This window comes from Tenrec ecaudatus, chromosome 1 (genome assembly GCF_050624435.1).
Source record: "Tenrec ecaudatus isolate mTenEca1 chromosome 1, mTenEca1.hap1, whole genome shotgun sequence".
In the NCBI taxonomy this organism is placed as follows: domain Eukaryota; kingdom Metazoa; phylum Chordata; class Mammalia; order Afrosoricida; family Tenrecidae; genus Tenrec; species Tenrec ecaudatus.
The window spans coordinates 223,923,580-223,945,772 of NC_134530.1; the positions used below are offsets into that span (position 1 = coordinate 223,923,580).

The 22,193-nt window shown below is 42.2% G+C and overlaps 1 protein-coding gene across 3 annotated transcripts in view; it reads right to left on the reverse strand.

Annotated features, from left to right (window-relative positions):
• Positions 1-5,825: 5,825 nt before the first annotated feature.
• The window catches only part of NUCKS1 (nuclear casein kinase and cyclin dependent kinase substrate 1), a 36,653-nt gene continuing 20,285 nt past the window's right edge, over positions 5,826-22,193 (reverse strand). For 2 of the 3 annotated variants that reach the window (XM_075529395.1, XM_075529403.1), the window contains exons 2-7: positions 18,446-18,495; positions 16,359-16,464; positions 13,431-13,486; positions 9,788-9,940; positions 8,329-8,478; positions 5,826-7,000 (exon numbers count right to left, since the gene is read on the reverse strand). In XM_075529395.1, coding sequence (XP_075385510.1) covers positions 6,798-7,000; positions 8,329-8,478; positions 9,788-9,940; positions 13,431-13,486; positions 16,359-16,464; positions 18,446-18,495 — 718 coding nt within the window. In that variant the 3' untranslated portion in view covers positions 5,826-6,797. The remainder of the gene's footprint in view (positions 7,001-8,328; positions 8,479-9,787; positions 9,941-13,430; positions 13,487-16,358; positions 16,465-18,445; positions 18,496-22,193) is intronic. The other variant, XM_075529386.1, reaches the window with a different exon arrangement.

Here is a 22,193-nt window from a genome sequence, read left to right on the forward strand (position 1 = left end):
AGGAAATTGCTGTCGTTAGACATCACCAGGAAGTTCAATTGGAAGCAATTTATCTAGGAGGCTTGGGATTTCCAAGCAAATGAAACGAATCAATTCCTGAGAAATGTTTGCATCGAGGAATTTCAAAATTTCCCCATTAAATCGTGGTTGTAACTAACTAGACGGGTCAGGCATAGCTGCTCCTTGGAGCTGTAAATGTCAACAAGGTCAATGTCAGGAAGGAGGCTCTAGGAGCGGTTCTCAATCTTCCTAACGCTGAGTCCCTCTCATATTTCTTCATGTTGTGGTGATCAACCATAAAATTATTTGTTACTACTTCACATCTGTAATTTTGCTATGAATTGTCAATGTAAACATCTGATATGCAGGATATATTTTGTTACAAATTCATCATTAATGCATAGTGATACATCACAAAATATATAATTACATAGTGTGAAATATTTATTTCTAATGGCAAATAAACGAAATTTTGCCTTTAAGCATGGGTAAGTCTTCACATCGGGTATTCGAACATAGGCGTATCCGCATGTGGGCAGACCTGCTTGGAGACGGACAGAGGAGTGGTGTCTCGGTTCCTGACAATTGGAAATGTGCTCCAATGGTCTTAGGCGACCCCTGTGAGAAAGGGTGTCGACCCACAGGTTGAGAACTGCTGCTTCAGGGACTCATTCAGACTGATAAAGGGAGCTGGCTTTAGGGTTAGCATGTAACATCAGGTACACAGGACTTGACTCAGTTCAGGTCCTCACCGGACTACACACTAGCCATGTCAAATGACATGATTTCGATAAAAATTGGCGCAGCCTCGCCAGTCTGTTGGTGGTGAAATGGAATGAGGTGCATGAAATGCAAGGCTGTCCATCTGCTGGCCTGCGATGTACAGTGTTAAAATGCTAACTCATGCTCACAGGTGAAGGTAGTGCCAGGGATGTTATCAGTCTGATGGTTTGATGGGGGTTGACATTCTTTACCCCAGGATGTATCATTTTCGGCAATATATTGTACAAGAAAGTTTGGCATGTTAATCACAAACCCCTACAGGTTATGAAGAAACATGAACTCTTCAGAAGCCAACATCATCTGGGACAAAGAACTGGTATACAAAGTGAGGGAAGCTAGCTAGCTAGCTACTGGGAGCCTTGGGGTACTGGGGTTACACATTGGCTGCTATCCCCAAGGCCAGCAGTTTGAAACCACAAGCAGCTCATAGGAAGATGAGGCTTAAAAACCCGCAAGGGCAGTTCTAACCTGTCTCACAGGATCACTCACTAAGAGTCGGCATTTACTGAAAGGCAGTGAGATTTTTCAGAAGCTAGGTCCTGAGGCAGAACAGTAGAAAAAGCCATTTCATTTCAAAGCCGTATTTGCATGCCAATTAATATCACAGGTAAAGAGAGCATCCTATTAACACTACGGATCTCACCAAGACAAGGCTTTTTACTCCCAGCAAGTTACAGCCTTGGAAATGCAGAGGCAGGCTGACGGTCCTGTGTGCGAGTGGCAAGTCTTGACAGGATGGCATCAAGTTCGCCTTTTCTTAGCTACACTACCAGCCCCATTCCAACCAAGGAGTATTATTTCAGCCTAAATTGCAAGGTGATTTAATGTAGTCCTTCCAGGTTATGAGATTGAATGCAAAATTTTATGCTGTGATTACAGATCCTTTATTGTATGATTCATGAAATACATTGTCCTCCAAAATACTTTGTAACCTTGGGTGTCAGGTAGGGGAAATGCTAATTAGGGATTCTCATTCATTCAGACCAATGGGCCCCTAATTAGTAAACTGTGAGTGCTCCCACTACCCCTGGCCTCTCCACTGGGCAGTAAGTTATCCATCCATCACTCCTTCTCACTGTGATGGCTACTGTCCAAGCCTCCCAAGGAATGGCTGAGGAGCCGTCTCCCCGCAGGGGTCAGGTCTGCTGCAGAGGACCACAAGAAGTACACAGAACACACGCCTGGGTTACAAAAGCCCGTTTATAAAGCCATTTTAAACAAAACAAAAACGTTTACAAAAGGAAAAAAAAGGTACAGAAAAATGATAACTTGCTTCATGTCCCAGAAAGAGAGGGAAAAAGGGACAAAGCCAACATGCTCAACGGTAAAGGGTTCTTTTTCTTAGTTTTCTTTTTAATACAAAATACAAGCAAAGGATACACATACTTAAAAACAGAGCTCAGGAGCAGACGCGTAGTCCTGGAAACCCTTCCAGCAAACCAATGCAGGAGTCTGCTTTTACTCTCGTCTATGCTGATATAGACTGCAAACTGTGGAAATTAAGTAGCACAAAGGACCTTCACACAGTTCCACCCAGGCGTGTTGCACCTCCAGTTTCCCGGCATGCCCAACAAAATCGTGTTCACGGCAATCCCAGTGAAATCCACAGCAAAACCTGAAGGCCTTTCAAATGAAAGGGCTAGTCAAGCCCCCAACTTCCCGTCGTGCCACAGCTGCAGACCCCAGCGCTGTCGAAAAGCACTGCAAGAATGCCCAACTGCTGCGAACAACCGTGTGCGCAGCCAGGGTTCATGGGAATGCAGGACGCCTGTCTCAGCGTCTGCACTAGTTCACGGCCGTGAGCAGGTCCTCGCTTACAGAGGAACACGGAGGTGGACGGAGAATTCTAGAGTGGGCAAAACGAGTATGTCTGCAACAGGAAATTTTCAAAGCAAACGATTCCCCAAGAACGTGGCTGCCGTTTGACCTGGCGAGTCTTCAGAGTCGTCCCTTTGCTCTTGCAGGGTTAAGTGTAGAGGTGTGATGCAACACGTTCACGGTAAACAAACTAGTGGAGCTCTTATTTACAAGTTTTGTAACAAATACTTCTGGAGGAGAAAAAAATTTTCCCCCCCACTAATTTCCAGAAGACAAAGGTTTAATTGCCAGACATATACAAACACACACTCACACCCACACAATACTTCAGGGGTTTTTATACATGTTATTTAGGGCATAAACTGAGTACTACACCCCCACCCCAGCCAAAAAAAAAAAAAAATCAAAAAATCCCAATTTTACCCACCCCCCATAATCTAGAAAAACCCCCCTTGACCCCCGATGTACAAAGTGTATGCACAATGGTGGCATTCCACCAGCCACACAAAGCATGCTCCCACAGATGTCACCAGCTCAGTCATTCCATTGGCATGGCAACAGCCAGGTTTATGGGATTCTTTCCCCCAATAGTGGTTAATACACAGTCAGCACCACTGTGAATTTTGTGAGTTAGGCTTTGAGGAGGGGAAAACAAACAAACAAACAAAAAACCCTAAGAGAGACGCACAACTTAATGGGTTTGGGAATCAAGAATTCTCTCAAGTTGATCCTAAGACAGAAAGGAAATGGGTCGCAGATTGAAACTTGGTTTGGGTAGTGTGGTGTCCTGATTCAAACAATAAATGAACTCCCTGTTTTCAAATAAAGCCAGCGTCTTTCACAGAGAAACGGACAATTATCCATACCTCAAGAGAAAGCAGCTTGTTCTAGTTTCCCTACTCCTCAGCAGGAAATGTGTATTACTCATTCTGTCTCAAACATGTCACTCTCAAGCCCATGAAGACCACACACGGGCTCCTCCAGTGACAAGCCTTTCTCCCCAGCACAGCTCCCAGAGATGCAGGCTCAGAAAGCACTGTTTAAAGGCACACTCATTCTTGAGGGCAGGGACAACGAACGGCCATGCCGCCTTTCAGAAAGCAAGCTTTGTTGAGGCTCCTGGTATGAAGTGCTCCTTTTTCCCAACCGAACCATCGGAAAGGCATCTATCTCCTCAGTTGCAGTTTACTTAAAGACAAGCACTATTCCCTCCCCAGCCAGCACTCTGAAACCGACTTGCTACTTGAATGCTCATGGAACAAAGAGAACTGTTCTGACAAAGCCCAAGTGTCCGGTTCGGTTGGCCCCTCAGTCTCTTGCATTTTAACTTCGAGCTCCACTCCTGCCCAAGGAAGCAAGCGCTCCACTAAAGACCAAGGTAAACAAAACCAGCATCAATGGTCCTTCATGGGAACACATCGACACCGGTTCTTTAAAAGGAAAGATTTGCCTCATCCCCTCCTTAAGAGGAAACACCAGTAGTTTCTTTTATGGGATCAACACGGGACTAGAAGGGTGAGAGGGAAAAGCAAGAAAATCTACCATTTCTAAAATGAAGTGAAATCCCTTGGGGCCCACCCCGTTGATGCCGACCAGAGGCAGATGTAGCAGCAAGACACAGACAGGTTTCATAGGAGAAGCCAGCCGCCCATTGCTATCACTTGGAAGGGAGCCTGGGGGCTGGGTGGGTGGTGTAGTGTCAGTCGTCACATGGGGAAAGCCAACAGTGGGAACAGACACTTCACGAGCACCTCTAAGTCCTATTTCCTGAGCACTGCAAATTAAGAGAGCTAACCACCGCTACTGCCACCTGCCCACAGGCAACCTGGAAAGAGGAGGAAGTGGAGGCAAGGGCGGTGCCAATGGCCAGCCCACGGGCATCACATCCATGCCCACTGAGCAGCTGTTTCCAGAGGCGGCCCTGCAACTACCCTCCTATTAGCATGCAGTGGCCTAGGGGCAGACTGGGGCGGTGTGATGGGCAGCAAATCATTTGGAGCCTGGCCGCTAGGCTCTCAGGCATACAGAATACATTTTCAATCTTATGATTGAAAAACAAACAACAAAATGAGAAGGGGGGTGTTCACAAGCAAACATGCATACACCCAAACGCACGCAAGTTACCTAAAGGACCCAATCAGGCCGTGGTTATGGGTGTGTACATCACGAGCAGAGATGCCAGTACAGATGACTCTGCCAGTGAGAACTCGGGTCACACAGTCGCAAGGTTGGCGTCTTAAGACCGCTCTCCCGCTCTTCATGAGACGTCATCTACAAAAGCCCCAATGCTACAAGGAGTAAAGCCTTGGTTATAAACCCCTAAAAGAGGCAGCCTGTGGGAGAAACACTGGAAGGTCTTTTACTACAAGGAACGTCCACGTTCTTGTTAAAAATGGATTCTCCAACAGACCCACTACAGAACAGAATCTTTCCACACTAGTGCTATCAAGTTCCCAACAATAAGTTTATGCATGAAAGATAATCTAACCACTACTTATGTTCAAGTCTTATATTTTTGTCCTGGCATGGAACATTCCAAACTTATTAACATAGATGGAGTAACAGTGAGGGCATGAATCCACTGGGTGATTTCAAAAATAGAATAAAAAAATATATTCCTGGCAAAACCTTTCATCTTAGAACACCTGCAAGACAGTCATGTTGTCGGGGACAAGAACTTACTGTAGCTTAAAAGCTGGGCATCAAGGAAGCAAACCCAGGTAAAAGGCAGGAAAGAGCTAAGAGCTTGAATTTCAGGAATTTCTCAGTTTCAAACCTACACAAGTCTCCTTTTAGAAGTCCTTTTTATGTCTCTTTATTTTATATGCCTCTTTGGTGAGACCTATAAAAAGTTGCTCATCAACAGCACAGAGGGCTCCTGAATGCAGGGCTTCTTTAGCACTGCTGAGCCCCAAACGCCTGCTTTCAGCAACCAGAGCAGTAAGCAGGGGACCAAGGGTTCCCATGCCCTTGTCCAGGACCGGGTGTGGACACCTGAGGAGTCGAGCCCGGGGCGCCTCGTGGTGGAGCAGGTCGAGGCGCTGGTGCTAAAAGCAAGCAGTGGAGAGATGCACTGATGGAAGGCGCTGCAGAACAAAGGGGCCGCTGGGGCGTGGAAAGGAGAACACTACCTCAACCCAGCCTGGGTCACGGCAGCTGAGCGCACTCTACAGCAGAAGAGAAGAACAGCAGCTCTGTTCTCAGAAAGGAAACATCTCAACCCGTTTGCATTTGAGTTTCGCATGAACCAGTACTTTATTTGCTTACAACCTAGACAACATTGTCAGTTTGGGAAGCAAGTTCCGTGGCGCAGAGCTCGGCCTTGCCATCTCAATGTCAGGGTTTGCTTTTCCCTGGGGTGGGGATATACGTGGTAAAATTTTACCTAAGAAACAAACAAACATACATATTTTAAAAACACGAACCCTTAAGAGAATGAGATCTGAAATCCAAAGTGATTTCAGTTTTGGTGACCCTGCCTTTTTTTTTTTTTTGCTTCTTAAAGACCGCACAGGACAGAGTGTCCCGTGCGAGTCTCTGCGCCCCGATATGAATGAAAAGGGTACTGGCACCCTCAGAGTCAGGCAGCCCCTCCCAAGGTAAAAATAGGAATACTTCTAGTAACAACTTAGAATTCACCTTCATCTCCTTCCCTACCTGCCTCATCAGTGGAAGCTTAAGGTCATGATTTTTTAAAAAGACATTGATACTCATGTATAGAGATAATAAAAGCTCATATTAGAGGATTTTAAAAAAAGTGCAGGTAGGAAAAAAAGAAGCAATCATTTTTAACTAAATCCATACTACACTTTTTGATTACTGGTCAACTTCCTATCATTTAGCTAAAAGTAAAATTTTTATAGTGTTCATCTCAAATCTTAATTGCGATACAACCGTACATTAAAATAAAAAGATGAAGCAGTCAATCCAGTGATTCATTGACATGGCTTTCATTGAGGGTGGGGTGGGGTGGTGATGGCAAAGAGAAGACCAACAGCCAAGAGAGGTAACTTAAAAGATACAATGGTTTTGTTAAAAAAAAAAATTTTAAAAAAGGAAGGAAGAAAGAAAAGGTTAACAACAACAAAAAGGCATTCAAAGCCTTTAGTCAAGCCATAGCCAAAACCACGTTCTATCTTAAGTAGGTTCTCTTTCTTTCTCTCTTTAATAAAATCTCTCCCCAAACATCATCACTTTTAATCATCCCCAGACTGGGCTTCATCTTCAGACCCTTCATCCCCGGATTTCCCTGGAGGGGGACTGGCAGAGGCTTTCTTTTCTGGAGGGCTGTCTGGCTCGTCATCGTCGTCGTCTTTGGGGGAAGGAGTCTTTTCCTTTGATGCCTTGGAAGCTGTGGGACGGCCCACTTTGCCTTTGCCTTTCACCGGACTGGGCGTCACTGGAGGAAGGAGAGTGGCCGTTTGAGAAAGGTTAAGAGAGACAACCGGCTTCCACATAAACCAGCGACACAACCACCTCCACGAGGGAAGCCTAAAGACACAACTCCACCTGCTAACCACCCAGCTGGGCACCACGGCGCACACACATTCCTAGAAACCGCCCTCAGGTTCGGAACTAGCCACGGGAAATCAGGGGAGTGTAGGTTTGTTCCTTCTCAAACCAGCACTGTCACGTGGATCAGCAATGATCCTCATGAACGGGAGGGGAGGTATGGGGGTGATGCTCGCCAAGCGGTAAACAGGCTCGGCTGCTAACATTGGAAAGTTGGAGGCCAGAGGCCCCAGACTTGTTAGAAGGCCTGATGGTCTAGCTACTTTGGGAGAAGCCCATGAATCCCTTTGTTCTCTGAAACGTACCTGGGAGTGGGGTGGGGTGGGGGTTGCCAGGAGCAGAAGGGACTTGTGGCAGCAGTTTACTCCGTCACACAACACAGAGAAACACAACGTGCCTGAAATGGCACCTCATCTTTAGTGCCTTGTGAAGCCAATTAGTCATGATAAAATGTGTGTTTAAAAACCAAGCTAAGAGGACAAGAGACACCAATGCCTTCAAAGCATCTGACCGTTGCATCGACCCCAAGTACAAGAAGTGATAAGCCAAAGGTTTAACTTTCGAAGCCCCAATTCTACTAGCCTGAATAAAAGCAAAGGTTCAAACAGCAAGCCCGGTCTCGTGATTTCGTGATAAACGAAGCTTGCCTAGGAGACTCGTCTAGCAGGAAGCACCAAGGGCCAAATGAAAGGTGAGACCTAACAGTGGGGTTTGGGGAACTGGGGCAAGGCAGAACACAGACCTTAAATGCTGTATTAATGTAGGTTTGTGTGTTTTTCAGTTTCAACAATCTGTTAACTACTTACATTTGAGACTCATGGGTATGTGTGTGTGGGCGGTGGATGAAAGAACATGGATGGCAATACAAATCGGCAATTCCGGAATCTTGCAACGTAGGGTAGCCCATAAGAGAACACAGACAGCTAAGCGCACTAGACTCTAGGTGGGGTAGAAATCCCTGTTTTAATACAGCCAACCTATCAAGTAGCCTTTCTGAAACACTGAAAACACAACTGCTAAAGGGAACTCAAATAAGCTTTATCTGGTAGCAAATCCTAACCCATATTTAGTGATACTTCCAGATCTAGAAGACAAGTCCATTTGGAATTCTTGTATTCCTGCTAAGTATCTGGCAAATGTCAGGATGTAATACAGAATCTGGAGTTCTTGCTATTTTTCAAATCAGTATTTTAATCTCCCTTTCACAGAACTCACCTGTTGCCTTTAGCCTGGGTTTAGGCATTTTCTTTTCTTTTCTCTCAGGTTTGGATTTCTTAACCATCTTTTTGTTTTTCTTTTTTGAACTGCCATAATCACTGTCGTCGTCATCTTCCATTAGAAAATCTTCATCACTGCCAGAATCTTCTAAGGAAAAGAAGAATGTTAGCAACCAACTCGCTGTGCAGACTCTCCCATGGGAACAAAGTTAGGGTGTAGAATGGATAAACCCTAATGCTTAGGGTCTACTTGCAGTTATACTGCCAACTGGCCTTACATCATCTCACAAGAGGATCACATGACTTGGTTAAAGAGTACATTGAAAATACGAAAGGATCCGGAGTCCTGGCTGCGCAGCGGCTCAAGCACTGGGCGGCTCACTGTAAGGGTGCTGGCTGGAACCCATGAACTACACCGGGGGAAGAAACCCTGGACGCCCTGGGGGGCAGTCAGAACCAACATGACACGAATGAGTTTAAGGAAGGGGCATCTTAATAAAACCCAAAGCCATCCAACAACCTCTGGTAGCCCCACCATTCCCATGACAAGACCAGGTAAATGAAATCCAATAGACCTGGAATTTATCATGCAACTATAAATAAATAAATGCAGAAACACAAAAAATTACTAATCTGATTAGTAACCTGGGAAGAAACCTGTCATGAACTTTCTCAAGGGAGTGGGAGAGGTCTACACTTCCTCCACCAGGCCAAAACCACAAACACCAACAGACACGTAACTGTTAGCTAACAACTGTTCATTCAATTCTTGAGTACAAGGCGGTATCAGTTACTGCGTAAAGAATGCAATCGTGAACAATGGTAGACCATTATAAGCATGGGAATCTTGGAAGGTTTAGAATATTTTAGCATATCAATGGTTTATCAAAACAGTCAACTCCACTAATAAAAGCAATTATTACCTAATCTAGTGAACTAATTTTGGCATAGTGGCGACCCACTGGGTTGCTACCAGGATCAGTAGTTCCAAACTGTTACTCCGAGGGAGAAAAACGGGGCGTTCTACTCCAGTGAAGAGCTACTCTAGTCCTGGAAACGCACTGGGGCCGTCTGCCCAGGAACACAGGCCCTATGAGCCAGGCCTGACTCAATGGCAGTGAGCTTGGTGCTCTGTGCCGAGTCCTATCAGGAAGGAGCAGGGATTCTGGTGGTGTATGGAGTTTACACAAGGGCCAAGTGGTTAGGCGAGCAGCTAGAAACTACCAGCTACTCCAGAGGAGAAAGCTACTCCTGGGACTTTCTACCTGAAAAAAGTTAGTCTTGGGAACTCACAGGGGCAGTTCTGCCCAGTCCCATGGGGTCACTATGAGTCAGAACTAACTTGTTGGCAGTTGAGCTTTTTGGGGAAAGGATTGTTATGTCAGTGGTTAGAACCCTCCAGGCAGTCACTAAAGCCATCCAGGTCAGAAACTGTGCCCACAGCGGGTTTTACCTACTTTCTTGGAAGGGTGCCTCGTCCTCTTCTTCTTGTTCTTCCTCACTGCCCACATCCTCCATGAGCATTTCTCTCTGCTTCGAAGCCGCTTTTGACGCCGCCTGCCGCTGCTGGCGGACACTTTTATGATCTTCTTTCTCATCCTCACTATCCTCTGCAACAAACATCAAAACCAGCGATGCCATGAAGCGCTCTTTGTGCATTTAACCAACAGCTGAGTGGAACGCCCACCACTGAGGAATGAGTATGAGACATAACCGGTAGTCTTTATATTTCATTTAAAGAGCAAATTCTATCCCTCAAAACTCCAAAACACACACACACACACACACACAAAACCTAAAAAACCAAAAAACTCCAAAACACGCAGGACTTAAAATCCCCAAAGAATGAACTTGAATAAGATAACACACCCATCATCACAAAGCAAGCTGGGTTGATAGTTTATAATAAGGAGCTGAGCCTCAGGTGTGTACATCTTCCTACAAGATACTTTAAACGCACCACATTGTTTTGCTCTACAATTCTAAATTATATGAAAACCTATTAACTATTTTCTGCAGTTAAAGTTAGAAAAGTGTTTTTAATCTAAATAGGAGAAAGAAAACCTTCCATAGGAATTTCTTCCTAGATTCAAAAATAAACATTAGCATGCTGATCCTAAAGGCTGAAATGCTAACTGGTGAATGTGGCGTGGCCGTTTCAATTTAGAGGGTGCAGAGAGATCTTTATTCTGACTCCAAGTGCCCCTCACCTTTTGGGACAGAGTGTAACTGCTCTAGAATTTCTGAGACCGCAAATCTTTCCAAGAGTAAACAGTCTCATCTTTCTTCTGTAATTGGTGGGTTTGAACCACTAACCCGATGGTCAGCAACCCAGTGCTTCACCAATCCCACCATCCGGGTTTCTCTCATAGTTAAGATATTTTCAGCACAGCCATGTTGACAATGGGTCTGATTAAAAGGTAAGCTACTGGCCTGCTGGCGCTACATGAAGGTATAGTTTGTATTAATTTCTATCTATACCCCTTTCCTGGGGTTTTCACGCCTCACTTTTAAAGACTGAGCTGTTTCTCTTCTGGAATAAGACTGGCAGTTCTCAGCAACCACTCTCTATCAAAACTCTCATCTGGAGATAAGTAGCAGGAAGTAAAGCTGACCTTAGCCCCAAACTACACTCACCTGGGAGGACCCCGTGTGCTAACTACTAAAACCAGAGGAAACTCTGCCATCAAGTTGATTCCAAAGCACAGCACCCCTATGTCCGGGCAGAACTGCCCCGTGAACTTCCAAGACTGTGATGCTTTTGTGGGAGCAGAAAATCTCTCATTTGTCTCGCAAGGAACAGCTGGTCGCTTCTAACTGCAGATCTTGTGTCACTCGGGGTTCCTTGTGCCTAACACAAGCAAAGACTTACTCACCCTGCAGGGCTCACAAACCTCATTAAACGAAGTTTCAAATTAGAGTCCACAAAGGAGGTGAACAGAATGACAGCAAAGCAGGTTAATTTCTTTTCAATGTAGGCAGCCAGATAGCATAAGAAAAAAGGCAAAATGGCTCTGTGGAATGAATTTAGCAGAATTCTTGCCTATCTTCTTTTAAAATAAATTACTAAAAGATAATTTTATTGAGGGCTCTTACAGCTCTTATCACAATCAATAAATCCATTCATTGTGTCAAGCACATTTGTACATGTTGCCACCATCATTTTCAATACATTTTCTTTCTACTTCAGTGCTTGGTATCAGCTCATTCCGCCCCCTTCCCCAACTTCCCTCCCTCATGAACCCTTGATAATTTATAAATTATTATTATTCTTTTTACCGACCACTGTCTCCCTTCACCCACTTTTCTGTTGTCCGTCCCCCTGGGATGGGGTTATATGTAGATCACTGTGATCAGTTCCCCCCACCTGCCCCTTACCATCACATTTATATTGCTACTCTCATTTTTTGGTCCCGAAGGGTTTATCTGTCCTGCATTCCCTGTGTTTCCAGTTCTTATCTGCACCAGTGTACATGCTCTGGTCTAGCCGAATTTGTAAGGTAGAACTGGGGTCATGATAGTGGAGTGTGGGGGGTGTGGCACACGGGCAAGCAATCAAGAAATACAGGAAAGTTGTATGTTTCATCAGTACTGTATCAGATGAGTGAATGGCTCATCTCTTGTGACATTTCTGTGAGGGATGTCCAATTGTCTACAGATGGGCTTTGGGTCTTCAATCTGCGCCCCCCCCCATTCACATATGATTTTTTTTTCCTGGGTCTTTGATGCCTGATATCTGATTCCATCGACACCTCGTGATCACACAGGCTAGTGTGCTTCTTCCTTGTGGGTTTTGTTGCTTCTGAGCTAAAACGCTGCTTGTTTATCTTAAGTCCTTAAGACCCTAGATACTGTATCTTTTGATAGCCAGCCACCATCAGCTTTCTTCACATTTGCTTGTGCACCCTTTTCGTCTTCAGCAATTGTTGGTAAGAATCACAGAATGCTGGGTTACTAGAACAAAGTATTCTGTGGGGAGGCCCAATGTCCATTTTCTACCTTAACGCTTGAAGCTGAGAACAGTATTGACTAAATGCTTGATTCTAAGGAGTAAATTCAAAAACAAATAACAACAGTAAACAAAGCCACCAGAGTGTAACATTTTTATTTGGTCAAAGAGACTTCGATTTTAAATGAACCTGCTGGCTTTTCAAACTGGAGTCACCCACTCTTTTTGTCCTTACCTAAAAGAGCTCTGGCAGCAATGCTGTGTATTAGAGGATGGCCTGTCAACCGAAAGGCCAGTGGTTCAAGCCCACCAACTGCTCTATGGGAAAAGCTAAAGCAGTCTGCTCCTGCAAAGATCCAGCGTCTTGGAAACCCACAAGGAGTGGCTATGAACCAGCAAGGACTCGATGGCCGCGAGTGTGGTTTTGGTTTTTTATATAATTCAAAGGAGACCTGATGATACAAGTGTTCAGTCTGGGAAACCCTATGGGTTAGCATTAATACTGTCCCATAGAACTGACTCAAAAGCACAAAAACAACAGGAAATGGGTATCTCTATTATTTATCTACTGTATATATAACAAAGTCTCATCTAGACCCACTGAACTGGAAAACCCAGGGCAGGATATGCTCAGGTGATCTTTGAACCACATAGGTTTGAGCCGTTTGGGCCTCCTTACAGGCAGAGATTTTTTCTGTAGCTACTGCAGTGAGTGCAAGTGTTTCAAGAACCAGTTTCAACTCCATGAGAGCTGCATACAGGGGGGCAGTGTTATTTCAAGGTTTGCATATATTCTGATAAAAGCTTCACAGGCGACTGTAATAGTTACCATGATGAAGAATCCAATATAAAGCCATTTTTTTCCAAAAGGGGTAATACCACCCCCGGGCGGGGGTGCTGGAAAGATCCCGGGGGCTGCGAAAGCAGCTATCTCCACATCATCCTTGATTATAAGAGGTGGTTTTTTTCAGTCATTAGAGGGACCTGAGTAATTTTTAAAATCTAACATGGGAGTGGTAGGCCAAGCTGCAAACTCTTTTTAACCCCAGTACTGCTAACAATGTCTGGTATCTAAAACCTGTGTGTTAAAATGTGCAAACAAATAACACTAACGTAAACATGACACTAATCTACTAGCAGTAGTTTACTACCTGCTGAGTGAGAGTCATCCTTCTTGGTCTTCACATCCTTCTCTTCAGAGTCCTCACTATCAAGAGAAATAAACACAAACAGTCTTAGGTCTAAGTCTACATCAATGTGTCCTGAACACATTTTAAACAGATGACAAGGAGCGAAACTACTTCTATGACTTTCCCCCCTCGGAATCGGCACACGTTGATCTACTTTAGAAAACACTGCCTCCACAGACTCAGAAGATGCAAAGAATGTCTACCAACAAGGGTGAAAATTTCTCACCCACGGGTACAATGTGGTTCACAAAAATAGTTACCTAGAAACATTCTCTGTGGACAGTGGGCATAAACATGGGTTACATGAAATGAATGTGTTCGTGGCAGTACACTGAGCAGACAAATGGGGCAATCTTGCCAAAATGCAAAAAAAAAACCAACCCCATTAAAATGTATGAATTTAAGGGAAGTGTGGGGTGCAGTTATGTAGCTGAAAACATTGTGAAAAAAACTACTTAATGCGAAATAAATGTAAATCACTTATTGATCACTTAGTATTTTTTGCTTCCAATATTTTCATGCATCAGAAATATCAAAACACACACACACACGAGAAATAGACACATGAAGAAATTTTCATAAAGGAAATCAAAGTGAGCTCAAGACAACTCTTCTAAAATGAAATAAGGGGTTTCAATTTTTATAAACAAAATTTTAAATTCACAAATAAGCAAATTTTAACTTAGAAACTGGGTTCTAACATCCTGTTTTCTGGTGACTACTGTATATACTCAATTATCAGTAGACCCGGATATAAGCCAAGGCACCAAATTTTACCACAAAACTGGGAAACTTATTGACTCAAGATTAAGCTTAGGGTGGGAAATGCAGCAGCTACTGATAAATTTCAAAATAAAAATAGATATCAATGAAATTGCATTAACTGAGGCATCAGTAGGTTAAATGTTTTCAAATATTTATTTCAAAGAAAAACAGTAAATTAGCTCTGTAAGTGGAAAAGAGGGTCAACAAAAACAATATGGTGTCAACAATAACTATACATGCTGTTACTGCATGCGCTGCCTCACCACATGTACACAACGCAGTTTGAGGTCTAATGCAGGCTGATGATATTCCAGACTGTGATGACATGACTGTTTGTATGCATAGAGCAGCCTGTGTTAGGGCTCATAATACCCACACTGAATTTTGTTTTCACAAGAAAAAATTAAGAACAAAAGACAATTCAGACATAAAAACTGCATTCATCACTTTCTCTTCCAAAATGGTGAGTCTCGTGAATCTTTTGGCATGTTCCCTAACCCAGACTACAAGCAATGGCAAGCCACTGAACCCAAGATTCCTAAACAACAAGGAAAACAAAATATATTTCCTTACTAAGAAATCTGAATCCAAGACATTTCATAAATCTGAAACTTGTCACAGTTCCATGTCACTATGCAAAATAAGCATTTAATTTAAAAGTTCATCATAATGACTAAGAATAGCTGAGTTTTCTAGAGTTCTCTTACTGTGTTTACAGAAGTAAGTAAATCCTTGAACCTTACGTCAGTGAGGTTAAATCACAACTAAACTTTTAAGGTAGTGATTATCAATCAACCAACACAACACACTTGGGAACAAAAACAGCCAAGTCACTTAATACAAATGGCAAGAAAAACTGTACTTATTACAATCACCCACATGTAGGAGAGAATCCAACCAAATGACCGCAATAAGAAAACATTCCGGCTAGATGAAATGACAATGATGCAATATTATAACAGGACACGGAGCAGCACACTCCAGAGGGAAATGGAAATGCGGACTAGAAGACAGCAAGAGTTCTGTCTGGGGTTATACTGTTACAGTAGTGATTCCAGGGCTCCAAGGTAAATACTTGAGAAGAACCAGCGAGAGTTATATATATATATATATATATATATATATATATATATATATATATATATATATATATATATATATATATATATATATATATATATATATATATATATTTTGGACAGTTCAGTCATTTTGTTACAGTCTGAGTTGAAAGCCTAATGACTAAAAGGGACTCTGGAATCCAAGAGACAGTCTCAAACCCTATTCACTCCATTTTCTGAGCAGCCTTTGTTAACCAGGGAACCTCCATAGGCGAGCACTCCCGGTCGAACACAGGCACGGTTTGAATAAATCGTAATATACATACACAATATACTAGAAAACAGCGAACAACTCTTAAGGGTGGCACTATTATCACCACTGCTTCTGAAACCTGTGACTTTTGTAGATAAATGTTTTGCAAAATAAGCAATTGATTAAAAGCTTACCATGACTAAGAACAATTTCATTTTCTGGAGTTCTCTTAATGCATTTAGAGATAGATACACATAAATCCTTGAATGCCACACTACAGTAAAAGTTATGCTGTACTATGTGTGTATAATCCTCCTTTACAAGCAGAGGCAAAAGCTCCAGTGTCCTAGTCTCATGAAGCAAAATTAATCAGAGTTACAATTCGACTGAACTTGTTTGTAAAACCATGGGAAAGAAAAGCTGCAAGAATTGATTGTGAGATGATTAACTGGGGTCTTCCAATCTTTAGTGGTAATGCTGCCAATGATTTGTGACTGAATAGGTCAGTTAGTTTTTGTGATCACTACAACGACACTGTCCATTCTAACATTAATTTGCAATAACCTTTCTCAGAGGTTTAAGGTTGCGGCAAAGGCTTCTTGTAGATCACCTTGGATTCCATGACCAGCCCAAGGAAGTCCCAGAACCTAAAGAAGATGCCTAAAGATCCGGAAGCAGTACTTGAGATGATATGAAATGTACAACACAAAGCTACGTAGGTCTTAAGCACTTCCCCCCAATACACTAAGGTTTCATTGTGGGGGAGGGGGTGACAGTGTAAACAAGAGCAGAGAGGTCCTCGTCCCTTACCTATCTTCCTGAGAATTCTTCCCAGATCGCCGCTTACTTTTAGCTTCTCGGGGAGATGACCGGCTTTTCTTAGCTGGAGGACCCGAATCTCTTCCATAATCTTCATCTTAACAAACCAGGTTTCAAATTTAATTACCTTTATATTAGCAATTTTACATGTAAAAACCACTACTGCATAACTATCTTTCATGCTAGTCAAATAGTGAGAGGGCAGGATAGGATTTCTCCAGTAATTCCTTTTTAACAATTTTAAACTCAATCCTAGTCCTCACCACCTCAATTCTTTCCACATCTGCATTTTTTACTCTCTAGTTCTCACATGCTTATTTTAAAAAGGATCTAGTTTACCCCCACTATGGTGATCTTTGTTCTTAGCTCTGGGAGAAGTCATCCTCGGAGTAAATGGGGCGGCTTGGTCTGGAGCTTCCATAGCCCACCTGAGAATCTGTGCTGCAAAGAGGGGGCTGGTAAAACCAGGAAGAGCAGCCCCAGCAGCCTGAGTCAGTGCTGAATCCTGAGAGCTTCCTAGTTGATGGGAACACCGCTCTAAGTAAAGCGGCACCATCCCATCTTGGGACATGAGAGGTGTGCTTTGGGAACCCTCTTTTGCAACTCTTTGTTTGAATCCTTTACATTGTAACAAACCTGTAGTTGTAAGTAAGGGATACTCCCTTCTGAGTCTCTCCAGTGACTTAGCACACTCAAAGGGCACTAGTGGCCAGCAAGTCAGAAAATAAGAGTGTGAAGTGGACTCGAGCTTGTGGCTGGCATCCTTAAACGGTAGTGCAAAACCAGCCCCGCATCTGCGGCAAGCTGGTCAGAAGGCTGAGGAGTCATGTGGACTCTCCAAACTGCTGCTGGTGTCTGCTATCTGGCAGTATGAAGGACAGTGTCCTTACAATTTGTGGGGCTCTGACCCTAGTCCAGAGTAGCTACAGGATCAGTGAACAAGGTGGAAAAATGGGAAAATGAGGACTAGAGCAGTCTCCACATTTTGGAATTGGATTCCTGTTTACCCTGTGTACTAGGCTATAGTCAAACCTCTCATCATTTGCAGCTTACCCTTTTGACTATCAATGAGTGTCATATTATTTTACATTAGACCGATAAGTCAACTACATTTAGCATAAATTCTGAAATATAGTGTACTCTAGCACTTGAGGAAATTGCCACCAATATCATAAGCCCAACACAACTAAAGAAAATCACTCTACCCGAAAAGATGAAAATTTAAACAAAAATGTTTACAGCCCCATTACATATAAGATGGAAGTTATTTGGATATTTAGTGATTACTGAATGGTTGAATACCTTACACATATTCACAGCGGAATACCCAACAACCATCAATAGGAATTTATTAAAATATGAGAAAAATATTATATTGTGCAACATTGTATTGTGCAAGAATAAAAACTCCTATTTTCCTAAGAAAATAAAGATAAAAGGATAGAGACCTTGAACTATCTCTGCCTTAGTTTCCTTCCTTGTAAAACAGAAATAAGATCCCACTGAAACAGGATTGTTACAAGTATTAAATATAAGAATTTAGAATAATTCCTGGCACACATCAAGTAGTTAATAAATGTTAGAATTACTTCTGTGTGGTAGGTTCATTTATTAGCCTTCTTGTATCTTTCTGCATTTTCTAAGTTTTCCTAAAAAGCACAAACTGTTTTTATAATGTTAAGGCTGATTTAAAGAAAGGGGGGGGGGAAGAATGCAGAGCCCCCTCCCCCAAAATAAGAAAAAACAAAACAAAAAACCAACTAACTCTTTTGCACAGCTAAGATTTAAAAATACACTATTTATTCTGTAATGATGTAGCCCAGAGTTCCAAGTAGTTTCACACAATAGACTCTCCGCTTAGTTACTTTATTACAAAAAATGATCAGCCACTTGCATAAGCTACAACTTTACTTTGATTCTAGCAGGAACTCTGTTAAGTGACAAGCACTGTTATCAGTTTGCACACATAAATATTTTAAAGAAAATTAATTTCAAAAGCACGACTTAAAACAAAAGAAACCACATTCTCCAACTAGTCAGAGTCTAACTCACAATTAATTGAAAATCGCCAAACTTACCGGCATCATCAGATTCCTGAAACTGTGAATAATCAACGACTTTCCTATTTCTGTTGAAAAAGAAACTCAAATTAATCAAAAACAGTAACAACACTAAAACTAACACAACAGGAACACACAATTCTATTTAACAAACATTACATTAATTACATACTAGCTTTCCACAAAGCAATTTCTTAACAGCCACCTCCAACCCAGGCAAAACATGTCTTCAGGCATATGAGATGACGGCCGATGATGACGGTAAAACCCTTACAACCCAGCATATCGAACAAATGGCAAACAGCTCTTTGGCTCTTCAAACCCATACTCCAATACCAGGGGAAATTTTAACGTGTCAACACTGTCATTTTGTTACAGGGAAGTAAAACTTAATTGGAAGACATTTCAAGGTACTTCCTAAATGGCTCATGTCAGTGGCAACTCTCCCCACTCAAAAACCCCCTCATTCCAAAGTACATGTACATCAACAGCAAAATGAGTGAATCACCACAGACAAATAGAGATCACACATGCACAAGCCAGGAATGCAATGTTATTTCCTACTTCTACTCTATAAAGAGTTACGGTCTTGCAAACTCACAGGGGCAGTGCTATCCTGTCCTATGAGAACCCTAAGAATTGGCATAGACTCGGTAGCAGTTAGGTGGGGTTTTTATTTTGGGGGGGTGGGTTTCCACACACAGAGGAGCCCTGATAGCATAGTAGTTACGAGTTGGGCTGCAGATAACCGTAAGGTCAGTAGTTTGAAACTACCAGCCACTTCTGGGAAGAAAACTTCTTGCAAAGAGTTGCAGTCTCAGAAACTCACAAGGGCAGTTCTGTCCTGTAGCATCACTGTAAGTCAGAACTGACTGACCTGTTGGTAGTGAGTTTTAAGCCTGCGTTTTTCAGACTCAAATTTGTGTTATCTATTTGATTTTAAATACTTTCTAAATCTTAATTTCTTTGCCTACTTTATATTCTAAATGTAAAAGTTTGCTCACACACATTGTCTGTGTACAAGGGGCTTCACTCATGGACAAATTCCCTTATCTTTCAAATCAACTTTTTCTATCAACCTTTGAAGTCCCTTGTGTAACACACACACACACACACACACACACACACACACTCTCTCTCTCTCTCTCTCTCTCTCCCATAGTATGATCTAAACAGTATGGCATTCAGAAGAGCCCACTATAAGACACACTGTAGCTGTAGGTCTACGTGGCTGCAACCAAAGGGAAGGGAAGCAAGTCACTGCCTCTACTTCAACCCAAGCAGAGGGACATTCCTGGTAGCACAGATTAGAGCTCCATTTAAACAAACACACAAAACAGGGTAGTAAGAATGCAAACCTGGTTGTCCTCTATTATAACACACCCAGATGATCTGGTGGCGTGACTTCCAAAACCATGAAGGAAATGTAGAGGAAAGTACACACATCTGGCTTCTTAAAAAACAAGTCTTTTAACAATTTTGCATTTGTGTTTTCCTTTAGTCTACCAGCACATCATCACTGCCCTCTCAATGAGTCCAGATGAAAAACAAAATAAATTTGTTTGAAGAAACTGAGTTTGTACTACCAAGGACACTATACTATTAGGAAATGTTAATTTCAAAATTTTAACAATTGAAAACCAAATGCCTACCATGTTCTGACAAAGCAGTGATTTTTAATGACAAATGCCAGGAAAAGCAGTATTAAGATCATGGAACTAAGAGAAGAAAAGCTTCCAGAGGAGGGAGTTTTACATATACATTTTCTACATCTATACTTTAGAATAATTATTAATATATGAGGATTAAGTAAAACAGTATTGCTATTCAAGTCCCAGTTTGGACTAAACTATACATGCATGGGTTTAGTCCAAACGAAACTTGTTTAAGCATGTCTTTGTGATCGGTGCATACTGAAGACAAAGTTGGTAAAAAAAAAAAAAGGAACTGAAAGACAATGGAATTTTCCCACATACTTTTCTAAGCTCCCCTCATGTATACTAGTACTGATATTTAAGTTATAATAATTGTAGTTCATTTCATACTGGTGGTAACATTTAAAATATTGCTACGCTCTTTGGGTGCCGTATCAAAATGTAGGTCTCATAAGAATATACCACTAAGTGGGGAAGGACGTGCTATTTGAAAAGTAACAGAGAAATTGGAATTTTTAACTTGCAAAAGGGAAGACATTACCTGATGCTTTGAAAGAAGTAAATGTATCTGCTTAGAAATCAATTTGAGTGAGTTTAACATAAACATTCTGCATTTGCCAATGATTTCGTTCTTAGTCGACCATCAGAAACAGCTAAGGAGTCCTAGTGGCACCATGGCTAAGACTTGGTTGCTGACAGGTTAGCAGTTCAAACCTTTACACCAGTGGTTCCACAGGACAAACGTAGCTATCAGCTCTTGTAAAGACTGTGGCCTAGAAACCCCTAGGGGGCAGTTCTACTCTGTCCTACAGGGTCTAAGTTGGAATTGACTCAGTAGCAAACAACAAAGAATCCAGGGTTCTGATTCTAGAACTTCTTAAGCAAACCACTAATTTTTTTTGACCCCTGTTTATCCTGTTTGAAAATGATGATCTAAGTTGCTTCATAGACCTAAGAGTTAGCTATAGAGTTAAATAAGACAATTATTAAAATTAATAAGTTTTTTTCCAATCATAAACATCAACTATCCACTCACCCCTCATCATATATCTTAATACTTGATCCATATCCCATTTTCTGGTTTCAGAGCTAGTGGAAAAGTAGGTACACACAAATGTTTTCTGAACTGTTAGCTGTTATGTAAAATGTTGAAAAGGTAGGACAGAAAAAAAAATCCCTATTAAATGGATCATTTCCAGATTTAGCAGCTTAGTCTAACAGTTGGCTCAAATGGAGGTTGGGGCTAACAATATTTTGTCACATGAAATAAACAGCTAAAAAAAACCCCAAAACACTCTGGGAATTAAAAAACAGAAACAAACAAACAAACCAAATTCACGTGAGAAGTGTAATTTTATGAGTTAAGATCCAATTTTCTTAAGGTTTTCTAAAATCCTATCTCTTGCCACATAACTCCCAACCAAACTAGGAAGCCTGCCATTCTTCCAATCCTGCTGTTTCTTACCCTCAGTCCTACTGCTCTATGGCCTGGGAACGTCTTGGATAAATAAGCATTCCCACTCATACCAGACGCAATCTCACCACCTCCTCTCAAAGCCTTTAATCTCTTACCAACACTCTGTGATGTACTAAATGTCCATCTTCCCGAAACTAAATGTGAGCTTCTGGAGCACAAGGCCAACTCTTCACTGTTGCTGTGCAGTCGGCTTGGATTCAGCAGCCTCATTAGATGTACACAACGATGCAACACTGTCTGGTCCTGCGCCAGCTTCACAATTGTTTGCGCTCAGGAACACCATTCAAGAAATGTGCTTGATGAGTGAGTGGACTTGGCGTCTACACACACTTAGGGTAGGAACGGGTGAAAGTCGAGGGTTCTGAGCTTATGAAACTATTAGCTGATGAAAAAGGAGCTCCTACTGTGGAGCTACAGGGCAAGCAGTGGGTGTGCATCAGGGCTGTAATTTTTTACAGCGCTTATTTGATCTGGATACTCAGCAAATAATAGAAAAAAATGGAGCACAATAGGAAGAAGGCTGCATCGGAATGGAAGCTTAATAACAAACTTGTGATATTCAGATGTTGCAACCTTGCTTGCTAAAGCAAGGCCTGGAAGCACTTGCTGACAAAGATCAAGGATTGCAGCCTTC